The sequence below is a fragment of the Narcine bancroftii genome, chromosome 12 (assembly GCF_036971445.1).
Source record: "Narcine bancroftii isolate sNarBan1 chromosome 12, sNarBan1.hap1, whole genome shotgun sequence".
In the NCBI taxonomy this organism is placed as follows: domain Eukaryota; kingdom Metazoa; phylum Chordata; class Chondrichthyes; order Torpediniformes; family Narcinidae; genus Narcine; species Narcine bancroftii.
In genome coordinates this window covers 58,799,464-58,812,215 of record NC_091480.1, presented here as the reverse complement: position 1 = coordinate 58,812,215, position 12,752 = coordinate 58,799,464, and the positions used below count along the sequence as shown (strand labels likewise).

Here is a 12,752-nt window from a genome sequence, read left to right as displayed (position 1 = left end):
TGGACCGAGCTCACCGGGAGTCCCATGCACAGTTCCTGTCCCTGGGTCCGACCAACCGGGAGCCTCGTGCCCCGTCCCTATCCTTCGGTCTGTCTAACCGACAACCCCGTGCCCAGTTCCTGTCCCTGGGTCCGACTACACCGGTAGCTCCGTGCATAGTTAACGTCTCAGTGTCGCTGGGACCGACCACACCGGGAGCCACGTGCCCAGTTCCTGTCCCTGGGTCCGACCAACCGGTAGCCCCGTGCATAGTTACCGTCTCTGTGTCGCTGGGACCGAACAGACCGGGAGCCCCGTGCCCATTTACTGTCCCTGGGTCTGACCATCCGGGAGCCCAATGCCCAGTTCATTTCCCTGGGTCCGACCAACCGATAGCCCCGTGCACAGTTCCCGTCCCTGGATCCGACCAACCGGGAGCCCCGTGCCCCGTTCATTTCCCTGGGTCCGACCAACCGGGAGCCCCGTGATCAGTTCCTGTCCCTGGTTCCGTCCAACCAGGAGCCCCGTGCCCAGTTCCTGTCCCTGGGTCCGACCAACCGGGAGCCCCGTGCCCAGTTCCTGTCCCCGGGTCCCACCAACCGGGAGCCCCGTGCCCAGTTCCTGTCCCTGGGTCCCACCAACCGGGAGCCCCGTGCCCAGTTCCTGTCCCTGGGTCCGACCAACTGGGAGCCCCGTGCCCAGTTCCTGTCCCTGGGTCCGACCAACTGGGAGCCCTGTGCCCAATTCCTGACCCTGGGTCCGACCATGCGGAAGCTCCGTGCCCAGTTCCTGACCCTGGGTCCGACCAACCGGGAGCCCCGTGCCCAGTTCCTGTCCCTGCGTCCGACCAACCGGGAGCCCCGTACGCAGTCTCTGTCCCTGGGTTAGACCAACCGGGAACCCCGTGCCGAGTTCCTGTCCCTGGGTCTGACTACACCGGTAGCCCCGAACCCAGTTCCTGTCCCTTGCTCCGACCGACCGGGAACCCTGTGCGCAGTTCTTGTCCCTGGGTCCGACTACAATGGGAGCCCCGTGCACAGTTTCCGCCTCTGTTGCTGGGAGCGACTACACCGGGAGCCCCGTGCACAGTTCCAGCCTCTGTGTTGCTGGGAACGACTACACTGGGACCCCGTGCACAGTTCCCGTCTCTGTCGCTGGGACCGACCACACTGGGTGCCCCTTGCCCAGTTCCTGTCCCTTGCTCCGACCAAGCGGGAGCACCGTGCCCAGTTCCTGTCTCTGTGTCCGACCATCCGGGAACCCGTGCCCAGTTTCCGTCTCTGATGCTGGGAGCGACTACACCGGGAGCCCCGTGCACAGTTCCAGCCTCTGTGTTGCTGGGAACGACTACACTGGGACCCCGTGCACAGTTCCCGTCTCTGTCGCTGGGACCGACCACACTGGGTGCCCCTTGCCCAGTTCCTGTCCCTTGCTCCGACCAAGCGGGAGCACCGTGCCCAGTTCCTGTCTCTGTGTCCGACCATCCGGGAACCCGTGCCCAGTTTCCGTCTCTGATGCTGGGAGCGACTACACCGGGAGCCCCGTGCCCAGTTCCCGTCTCTATTATTGGGAGCGACTACACCGGGAGCCCCGTGCCCAGTTCCTGTCCCTGGGTCCGACCTCACCGGGAGCCCCGTGCACAGGTCCTGTCCCTGGGTCCGACCATCCGGGAGCCCCGTGCCCAACCGGGAGCCCCGTGCCCAGTTCATGTCCCTGGGTCCGACCAACCGGGAGCCCCGTGTTCAGTTCCTGTCCCTGGGTCCGACCAACCAGGAGCCCCGTGCCCAGTTCCTGTCCCTGGGTCCGACTACACCGGGAGCCCCGTGCACAGTCCCCGCCTCTGTGTTGCTGTGAGCGAGTACAACGGGAGCCCCGTGCACAGTTCCAGCCTCTGTTGCTGGGAACGACTACACCGGGAGCCCCGTGCCCAGTTCCCGTCTCTATTATTGGGAGCGACTACACCGGGAGCCCCGTGCCCAGTTCCTGTCCCTGGGTCCGACCTCACCGGGAGCCCCGTGCACAGGTCCTGTCCCTGGGTCCGACCAGCCCAGTTCATGTCCCTGGGTCCGACCAACCGGGAGCCCCGTGTTCAGTTCCTGTCCCTGGGTCCGACCAACCAGGAGCCCCGTGCCCAGTTCCTGTCCCTGGGTCCGACTACACCGGGAGCCCCGTGCACAGTCCCCGCCTCTGTGTTGCTGTGAGCGAGTACAACGGGAGCCCCGTGCACAGTTCCAGCCTCTGTTGCTGGGAACGACTACACCGGGACCCCGTGCACAGTTCCCGACTCTGTGTCGCTGGGACAGACCACACTGGGTGCCCCGTGCCCAGTTCCTGTCCCTGCGTCCAACCAACTGGGAGCCCCGTGCCCAGTTCCTGTCCCTGGGTCCGACCAACCGGGAGCCCCGTGCCCAGTTCCTGTCCCTGTGTCCGACCAACCGGGAGCCTCGTGCCCAGTCCCTGTCCTTGGGTCCGTCCAACCGAGAACCCCGTGCCCAGTTCCTGTCCCTGGGTCCGAATACACCGGTAGACCCGTACACAGTTACCGTCTTTGTGTCGCTGGGACCGACCATACCAGGAGCCACGTGCCCAGTTCCTGTCCCTGGGTCCGACCAATCGGGAACCCGTGCCCAGTTTCCGTCTCTGATGCTGGGAGCGACTACACCGGGAGCCCCGTGCCCTGTCGCTGGGTTCGTCCAACCAGGAACCCCGTGCCCAGTTCCTGTCCGTGGGTCCGACCAATCGGGAGCCTCGTGCCCAGTCCCTGTCCCTGGGTCCGACTCCACCGGTTGCCCCGTGCACAGTTACCGTCTCTGTGTTGCTGGGACAAACCACACCGGGAGCCACGTGCCCAGTTCCTGTCCCTGGGTCCGACCAACCGGGATCCTTGTGCGCAGTCCCTGTCCCTGGGTTCGTCCAACCAGGAACCCTGTGCCCAGTTCCTGTCCCTTGGTCCGACTACACCGGTAGCCCCGTGCATAGTTACTGTCTCTGTGTCGCTGGGACCGACCACACCGGGAGCCCCATGCCCATTTACTGTCCCTGGGTCCGACCATCCGGGAGCCCCGTGCCCATTTCCTGTCCCTTGCTCTGACCAACCGGGAGCCCCGTGCCCAGTTCCTGTCCCTGGGTCCGACTACACCGGTAGCCCCGTGCATAGTTACCGTCTCTGTGTCGCTGGGACCGACCATACCGGGAGCCCCATGCCCATTTACTGTCCCTGGGTCCGACCTTACCGGGAGCCCCGTGCACAGTTCCTGTCCCTGGGTCCGACTGTAACGGGAACCCCGTGCCCAGTTCCTGTCCCTGGGTCCGACCAACCGGGATCCTCGTGCGCAGTCTCTGTCCCTGGGTTCGTCCAACCCGGAACCCCGTGCCCAGTTCCTGTCCCTGGGTCCGACTACACCGGTAGCCCTGTGCACAGTTCCCATCTCTGGGTCCGACCAACTGGGAGCTTCGTGCCTCGTGCCCCGTCGCTGTCCTTAGGTCCGTCTCACAGAGAACCCCGTACCCAGTTCCTGTCCCTGGGTCCGACTGCACCGGTAGCCCCGTGCACAGTTACCGTGTCTGTGTCGCTGGGTCCGACCAACCGGGAGCCCCGTGATCAGTTCCTGTCCCTGGGTCCGACCAAACAGGAGCCCCGTGCCCAGTTCCTGTCCCTGGGTCCGACCAACCGGGATCCTCGTGCGCAGTTCCTGTCCCTGGGTCCGACCAACCGGGAGCCCCGTGCACAGTCCCCGCCTCTGTGTTGCTGTGAGCGACTACACCGGGAGCCCCGTGCACAGTTCCAGCCTTTGTGTTGCTGGGAACGACTACACCGGGACCCCGTGCACAGTTCCCGACTCTGTGTCGCTGGGACCGAACACAACGGGAGCCCCGTGCTCATTTACTGTCCCTGGGTCCGACTACACCGGTAGCCCCGTGCATAGTTAACGTCTCTGTGTCGCTGGGACCGACCACACCGGGAGCCACGTGCCCAGTTCCTGTCCCTGGGTCCGACCAACCGGGATCCTCGTGCGCAGTTCCTGTCCCTGGGTCCGACCAACCGGTAGCCCCGTGCATAGTTACCGTCTCTGTGTCACTGGGACCGAACAGACCGGGAGCCCCGTGCCCATTTACTGTCCCTGGGTCCGACCATCCGGGAGCCCAGTGCCCAGTTCATTTCCCTGGGTCCGACCAACCGATAGCCCCGTGCACAGTTCCCGTCCCTGGGTCCGACCAACCGGGAGCCCCGTGCCCAGTTCATTTCCCTGGGTCCGACCAACCAGGAGCCCCGTGCCCAGTTCCTGTCCGTGGGTCCGACCAATCGGGATCCTTGTGCACAGTCCCTGTCGCTGGGTTCGTCCAACCAGGAACCCCGTGCCCAGTTCCTGTCCGTGGGTCCGACCAATCGGGAGCCTCGTGCCCAGTCCCTGTCCTTGGGTCCGTCCAACCGAGAACACCGTGACCAGTTCCTGTCCCTGGGTCCGACTACACCGGTTGCCCCGTGCACAGTTACCGTCTCTGTGTTGCTGGGACCGACCACACCGGGAGCCACGTGCCCAGTTCCTGTCCCTGGGTCCGACCAACCGGGATCCTTGTGCGCAGTCCCTGTCCCTGGGTTCGTCCAACCGGGAACCCCATGCCCAATTCCTGTCCCTGGGTCCGACCATCCGGGAGCCCCGTGCCCATTTCCTGTCCCTTGCTCTGACCAACCGGGAGCCCCGTGCCCAGTTCCTGTCCCTGGGTCCGACTACACCGGTAGCCCCGTGCATAGTTACCGTCTCTGTGTCGCTGGGACCGACCATACCGGGAGCCCATTGCCCATTTACTGTCCCTGGGTCCGACCATCCGGGAGACCCGTGCCCAGTTCCTGTCCCTGGGTCCGACCTTACCGGGAGCCCCGTGCACAGTTCCTGTCGCTGGGTCCGACTGCAACAGGAACCCCGTGCCCAGTTGCTGTCCCTGGGTCCGAATGCACCGTGAGCCCCGTGCACAGTTCCCATCTTTGTGTTGTTTTTGGACCTACCACACCCGGAGCCCCGTGCCCAGTTCCTATCCCTGGGTCCGCCCAACAGGGAGCCCCATGCCCAGTTCCTGTCTCTGGGTCCGACCAACCGGGAGCCCCGTGCCCAGTTCTTGTCCCTGGGTCCGAGCATGCGGGAGCTCCGTGCCCAGTTCCTATCTCTGGGTCCGGCCAACCGGGAGCCCCGTGCCCAGTTCCTGTCCCTGGGTCCGACCAACCGGGATCCTCGTGCGCAGTCTCTGTCCCTGGGTTCGTCCAACCCGGGACCCCGTGCCCAGTTCCTGTCCCTGGGTCCGACTACACCGGTAGCCCTGTGCACAGTTCCCATCTCTGGGTCCGACCAACTGGGAGCTTCGTGCCTCGTGCCCCGTCGCTGTCCTTAGGTCCGTCTCACCGAGAACCCCGTACCCAGTTCCTGTCGCTGGGTCCGACTGCACCGGTAGCCCCGTGCACAGTTACCGTGTCTGTGTCGCTGGGACCGACCACACCGGGAGCCACGTGCCCAGTTCCTGTCCCTGGGTCCTGCCAACCGGGTGCCCCGTGCCCAGTTCCTGTCCCTGGGTCAGACCAACCTGGAGCCCCGTGCCCAGTTCCTGTCCTTGGGTCCGACCAACCGGGAGCCCCGGGCCCAGTTCTTGTCCCTGGGTCCGAGCATGCGGGAGCTCCGTGCCCAGTTCCTGTCTCTGGGTCCGGCCAACCGGGAGCCCCGTGCCCAGTTCCTGTCCCTGGGTCCGACCAACTGGGATCCTAGTGCGCAGTCTCTGTCCCTGGGTTCGTCCAACCGGGAACCCCGTGCCCAGTTCCTGTCTCTGGGTCCGACCAACCGGGAGCCCTGTGCCCAGTTCCCATCTTTGTGTCGTTGGGACCTACCACACCCGGAGTTCCGTGCCCAGTTCCTATCCCTGGGTCCGCCCAACAGGGAGCCCCATGCCCAGTTCCTGTCTCTGGGTCCGACCAACCGGGAGCCCCGTGCCCAGTTCTTGTCCCTGGGTCCGAGCATGCGGGAGCTCCGTGCCCAGTTCCTGTCTCTGGGTCCGGCCAACCGGGAGCCCCGTGCCCAGTTCCTGTCCCTGGGTCCGACCAACCGGGATCCTCGTGCGCAGTCTCTGTCCCTGGGTTCGTCCAACCCGGAACCCCGTGCCCAGTTCCTGTCCCTGGGTCCGACTACACCGGTAGCCCTGTGCACAGTTCCCATCTCTGGGTCCGACCAACTGGGAGCTTCGTGCCTCGTGCCCCGTCGCTGTCCTTAGGTCCGTCTCACCGACAACCCCGTACCCAGTTCCTGTCCCTGGGTCCGACTGCACCGGTAGCCCCGTGCACAGTTACCGTGTCTGTGTCGCTGGGACCGACCACACCGGGAGCCACGTGCCCAGTTCCTGTCCCTGGGTCCTGCCAACCGGGTGCCCCGTGCCCAGTTCCTGTCCCTGGGTCAGACCAACCTGGAGCCCCGTGCCCAGTTCCTGTCCCTGGGTCCGACCAACCGGGAGCCCCGGGCCCAGTTCTTGTCCCTGGGTCCGAGCATGCGGGAGCTCCGTGCCCAGTTCCTGTCTCTGGGTCCGGCCAACCGGGAGCCCCGTGCCCAGTTCCTGTCCCTGGGTCCGACCATCTGGGATCCTCGTGCGCAGTCTCTGTCCCTGGGTTCATCCAACCGGGAACCCCGTGCCCAGTTCCTGTCCCTGGGTCCGACTACACCGGTAGCCCTGTGCACAGTTCCCATCTCTGGGTCCGACCAACTGGGAGCTTCGTGCCTCGTGCCCCGTCGCTGTCCTTAGGTCCGTCTAACCGAGAACCCCGTGCCCAGTTCCTGTCCCTGGGTCCGACTACACCGGTAGCCCCGTGCACAGTTACCGTCTCTGTGTCGCTGGGACCGACCACAATGGGAGCCACGTGCCCAGTTCCTGTCCCTGTTTTAGTCCAACTGGGAACACGGTGCCCAGTTCCTGTCCCTGGGTCCGACCAACCGGGATCCTCGTGCGCAGTCCCTGTCCCTGGGTTAGTCCAACTGGGAACCCCGTGCCCAGTTCCTGTTCCTGGGTCCGACTACACCGGTAGCCCCGTGCATAGTTACCGTCTCTGTGTCGCTGGGACCGAACACAACGGGAGCCCCGTGCCCATTTACTGTCCCTTGCTCCGACCACGCGGGAGCACCGTGCCCAGTTCCTGTCTCTGTGTCCGACCATCCGGGAACCCGTGCCCAGTTTCCGTCTCTGATGCTGGGAGCGACTACACCGGGAGCCCCGTGCCCAGTTCCCGTTTCTATTACTGGGAGCGACTACACCGGGAACCCCGTGCCCAGTTCCTGTCCATGGGTCCGACCTCACCGGGAGCCCCGTGCACAGTTCCTGTCCCTGGGTCCGACCATCCGGGAGCCCCGTGCCCAGTTCATGTCCCTGGGTCCGACCAACCGGGAGCCCCGTGTTCAGTTCCTGTCCCTGGGTCCGACCAACCAGGAGCCCCGTGCCCAGTTCCTGTCCCTTGGTCCGACTACACCGGGAGCCCCGTGCACAGTCCCCGCCTCTGTGTTGCTGTGAGCGACTACACCGGGAGCCCCGTGCACAGTTCCAGCCTCTGTGTTGCTGGGAACGACTACACCGGGACCCCGTGCACAGTTCCCGACTCTGTGTCGCTGGGACAGACCACACTAGGTGCCCCGTGCCCAGTTCCTGTCCCTGGGTCCGACCAACTGGGAGCCCTGTGCCCAGTTCCTGTCCCTGGGTCCGACCAACCGGGAGCCCCGTGCCCAGTTCCTGTCCCTGGGTCCGACCTCACCGGGAGCCCCGTGCACAGTTCCTGTCCCTGGGTCCGACTGCAACGGGAACCCCGTGCCCAGTTGCTGTCCCTGGGTCTGAATGCACCGTGAGTGCCGTGCACAGTTCCCATCTTAGTGTCGTTGGGACCTACCACACCCGGAGCCCCGTGCCCAGTTCCTAACCCTGGGTCCGCCCAACCGGGAGCCCCATGCCCAGTTCCTGTCTCTGGGTCCGACCAACCGCGAGCCCCGTGCCCAGTTCTTGTCCCTGGGTCCGAGCATGCGGGAGCTCCGTGCCCAGTTCCTGTCTCTGGGTCCGACCAACCGGGAGCCCAGTGCCCAGTTCCTGTCCCTGGGTCCGACCAACCGGGATCCTCGTGCGCAGTCCCTGTCCCTGGGTTCGTCCAACCGGGAACCCCGTGCCCAGTTCCTGTCCCTGGGTCCGACTACACCGGTAGCCCTGTGCACAGTTCCCATCTCTGGGTCCGACCAACTGGGAGCTTCGTGCCTCGTGCCCCGTCGCTGTCCTTAGGTCCGTCTCACCGAGAACCCCGTACCCAGTTCCTGTCGCTGGGTCCGACTGCACCGGTAGCCCCGTGCACAGTTACCGTCTCTGTGTCGCTGGGACCGACCACAATGGGAGCCACGTGCCCAGTTCCTGTCCCTGTGTTAGTCCAACTGGGAACACCGTGCCCAGTTCCTGTCCCTGGGTCCGACCAACCGGGATCCTTGTGCGCAGTCCCTGTCCCTGGGTTCGTCCAACCGGGAACCCCGTGCCCAGTTCCTGTCCCTGGGTCCGACTACACCGGTAGCCCCGTGCATAGTTACTGTCTCTGTGTCGCTGGGACCGACCACACCGGGATCCCCATGCCCATTTACTGTCCCTGGGTCCGACCATCCGCGAGCCCCGTGCCCATTTCCTGTCCCTTGCTCTGACCAACCGGGAGCCCCGTGCACAGTTCCTGTCCCTGGGTCCGACTACACCGGTAGCCCCGTGCATAGTTACCGTCTCTGTGTCGCTGGGACCGACCATACCGGGAGCCCCATGCCCATTTACTGTCCCTGGGTCCGACCATCCGGGAGACCCGTGCCCAGTTCCTGTCCCTGGGTCCGACCAACCGGGATCCTTGTGCGCAGTCCCTGTCCCTGGGTTCGTCCAACCGGGAACCCCGTGCCCAGTTCCTGTCCCTGGGTCCGACTACACCGGTAGCCCCGTGCATAGTTACTGTCTCTGTGTCGCTGGGACCGACCACACCGGGATCCCCATGCCCATTTACTGTCCCTGGGTCCGACCATCCGCGAGCCCCGTGCCCATTTCCTGTCCCTAGCTCTGACCAACCGGGAGCCCCGTGCTCAGTTCCTGTCCCTGGGTCCGACTACACCGGTAGCCCCGTGCATAGTTACCGTCTCTGTGTCGCTGGGACCGACCATACCGGGAGCCCCATGCCCATTTACTGTCCCTGGGTCCGACCATCCGGGAGACCCGTGCCCAGTTCCTGTCCCTGGGTCCGACCTTACCGGGAGCCCCGTGCACAGTTCCTGTCCCTGGGTCCGACTGCAACGGGAACCCCGTGCCCAGTTGCTGTCCCTGGGTCCGAATGCACCGTGAGCCCCGTGCACAGTTCCCATCTTTGTGTCGTTGGGACCTACCACACCCGGAGCCCCGTGCCCAGTTCCTATCCCTGGGTCCGCCCAACCGGGAGCCCCATGCCCAGTTCCTGTCTCTGGGTCCGACCAAACGGGAGCCCCGTGCCCAGTTCTTGTCCCTGGGTCCGAGCATGCGGGAGCTCCGTGCCCAGTTCCTGTCTCTGGGTCCGACCAATCGGGAGCCTCGTGCCCAGTCCCTGTCCTTGGGTCCGTCCAACCGAGAACACCGTGACCAGTTCCTGTCCCTGGGTCCGACTACACCGTTTGCCCCGTGCACAGTTACCGTCTCTGTGTTGCTGGGACCGACCACACCGGGAGCCACGTGCCCAGTTCCTGTCCCTGGGTCCGACCAACCGGGATCCTTGTGCGCAGTCCCTGTCCCTGGGTTCGTCCAACCGGGAACCCCATGCCCAATTCCTGTCCCTGGGTCCGACCATCCGGGAGCCCCGTGCCCATTTCCTGTCCCTTGCTCTGACCAACCGGGAGCCCCGTGCCCAGTTCCTGTCCCTGGGTCCGACTACACCGGTAGCCCCGTGCATAGTTACCGTCTCTGTGTCGCTGGGACCGACCATACCGGGAGCCCATTGCCCATTTACTGTCCCTGGGTCCGACCATCCGGGAGACCCGTGCCCAGTTCCTGTCCCTGGGTCCGACCTTACCGGGAGCCCCGTGCACAGTTCCTGTCCCTGGGTCCGACTGCAACAGGAACCCCGTGCCCAGTTGCTGTCCCTGGGTCCGAATGCACCGTGAGCCCCGTGCACAGTTCCCATCTTTGTGTTGTTTTTGGACCTACCACACCCGGAGCCCCGTGCCCAGTTCCTATCCCTGGGTCCGCCCAACAGGGAGCCCCATGCCCAGTTCCTGTCTCTGGGTCCGACCAACCGGGAGCCCCGTGCCCAGTTCTTGTCCCTGGGTCGGAGCATGCGGGAGCTCCGTGCCCAGTTCCTATCTCTGGGTCCGGCCAACCGGGAGCCCCGTGCCCAGTTCCTGTCCCTGGGTCCGACCAACCGGGATCCTCGTGCGCAGTCTCTGTCCCTGGGTTCGTCCAACCCGGAACCCCGTGCCCAGTTCCTGTCCCTGGGTCCGACTACACCGGTAGCCCTGTGCACAGTTCCCATCTCTGGGTCCGACCAACTGGGAGCTTCGTGCCTCGTGCCCCGTCGCTGTCCTTAGGTCCGTCTCACCGAGAACCCCGTACCCAGTTCCTGTCGCTGGGTCCGACTGCACCGGTAGCCCCGTGCACAGTTACCGTCTCTGTGTCGCTGGGACCGACCACAATGGGAGCCACGTGCCCAGTTCCTGTCCCTGTGTTAGTCCAACTGGGAACACCGTGCCCAGTTCCTGTCCCTGGGTCCGACCAACCGGGATCCTTGTGCGCAGTCCCTGTCCCTGGGTTCGTCCAACCGGGAACCCCGTGCCCAGTTCCTGTCCCTGGGTCCGACTACACCGGTAGCCCCGTGCATAGTTACTGTCTCTGTGTCGCTGGGACCGACCACACCGGGATCCCCATGCCCATTTACTGTCCCTGGGTCCGACCATCCGCGAGCCCCGTGCCCATTACCTGTCCCTTGCTCTGACCAACCGGGAGCCCCGTGCCCAGTTCCTGTCCCTGGGTCCGACTACACCGGTAGCCCCGTGCATAGTTACCGTCTCTGTGTCGCTGGGACCGACCATACCGGGAGCCCCATGCCCATTTACTGTCCCTGGGTCCGACCATCCGGGAGACCCGTGCCCAGTTCCTGTCCCTGGGTCCGACCAACCGGGATCCTTGTGCGCAGTCCCTGTCCCTGGGTTCGTCCAACCGGGAACCCCGTGCCCAGTTCCTGTCCCTGGGTCCGACTACACCGGTAGCCCCGTGCATAGTTACTGTCTCTGTGTCGCTGGGACCGACCACACCGGGATCCCCATGCCCATTTACTGTCCCTGGGTCCGACCATCCGCGAGCCCCGTGCCCATTTCCTGTCCCTAGCTCTGACCAACCGGGAGCCCCGTGCCCAGTTCCTGTCCCTGGGTCCGACGACACCGGTAGCCCCGTGCATAGTTACCGTCTCTGTGTCGCTGGGACCGACCATACCGGGAGCCCCATGCCCATTTACTGTCCCTGGGTCCGACCATCCGGGAGACCCGTGCCCAGTTCCTGTCCCTGGGTCCGACCTTACCGGGAGCCCCGTGCACAGTTCCTGTCCCTGGGTCCGACTGCAACGGGAACCCCGTGCCCAGTTGCTGTACCTGGGTCCGAATGCACCGTGAGCCCCGTGCACAGTTCCCATCTTTGTGTCGTTGGGACCTACCACACCCGGAGCCCCGTGCCCAGTTCCTATCCCTGGGTCCGCCCAACCGGGAGCCCCATGCCCAGTTCCTGTCTCTGGGTCCGACCAAACGGGAGCCCCGTGCCCAGTTCTTGTCCCTGGGTCCGAGCATGCGGGAGCTCCGTGCCCAGTTCCTGTCTCTGGGTCCGGCCAACCGGGAGCACCGTGCCCAGTTCCTGTCCCTGGGTCCGACCAACCGGGATCCTCGTGAGCAGTCTCTGTCCCTGGGTTCGTCCAACCCGGAACCCCGTGCCCAGTTCCTGTCCCTGGGTCCGACTACACCGGTAGCCCTGTGCACAGTTCCCATCTCTGGGTCCGACCAACTGGGAGCTTCGTGCCTCGTGCCCCGTCGCTGTCCTTAGGTCCGTCTCACCGAGAACCCCGTACCCAGTTCCTGTCCCTGGGTCCGACTGCACCGGTAGCCCCGTGCACAGTTACCGTGTCTGTGTCGCTGGGACCGACCACACCGGGAGCCACGTGCCCAGTTCCTGTCCCTGGGTCCGGCCAACCGGGTGCCCCGTGCCCAGTTCCTGTCCCTGGGTCTGACCAACCGGGTGCCCTGTGCCCAGTTCCTGTCCCTGGGTCCGACCAACCGGGTGCCCCGTGCCCATTTACTGTCCCTGGGTCCGAACATCCGGGATCCCCGTGCCCAGTTCCTGTCCCTTGCTCCGACCAAGCGGGAGCACCGTGCCCAGTTCCTGTCTCTGTGTCCCACCATCCGGGAACCCGTGCCCAGTTTCCGTCTCTGATGCTGGGAGCGACTACACCGGGAGCCCCGTGCCCAGTTCCCGTCTCTATTACTGGGAGCGACTACACCGGGAGCCCCGTGCACAGTTCCTGTCCCTGGGTCCGACCTCACCGGGAGCCCCGTGCACAGTTCCTGTCCCTGGGTCCGACCATCCGGGAGCCCCGTGCACAGTTCCAGCCTCTGTGTTGCTGGGAACGACTACACCGGGACACCGTGCACAGTTCCCGACTCTGTGTCGCTGGGACAGACCACACTAGGTGCCCCGTGCCCAGTTCCTGTCCCTGGGTCCGACCAACTGGGAGCCCTGTGCCCAGTTCC

General features: G+C 65.3%; 1 protein-coding gene across 1 annotated transcript; it reads right to left on the bottom strand.

Annotated features, from left to right (window-relative positions):
• Positions 1 to 303: 303 nt before the first annotated feature.
• On the bottom strand, positions 304 to 11,416 carry LOC138746634 (putative per-hexamer repeat protein 5). The gene is made up of 10 exons (XM_069904923.1): positions 11,296 to 11,416; positions 9,732 to 9,848; positions 7,751 to 7,914; positions 6,308 to 6,447; positions 5,441 to 5,579; positions 4,546 to 4,662; positions 4,200 to 4,346; positions 2,692 to 2,797; positions 2,430 to 2,578; positions 304 to 816 (listed from the first exon to the last, which is right to left on the bottom strand). Exons 1-10 carry the CDS (start codon positions 11,414 to 11,416, stop codon positions 304 to 306), a joined length of 1,713 nt encoding a protein of 570 aa, XP_069761024.1.
• Between the last annotated feature and the right edge of the window lie 1,336 nt (positions 11,417 to 12,752).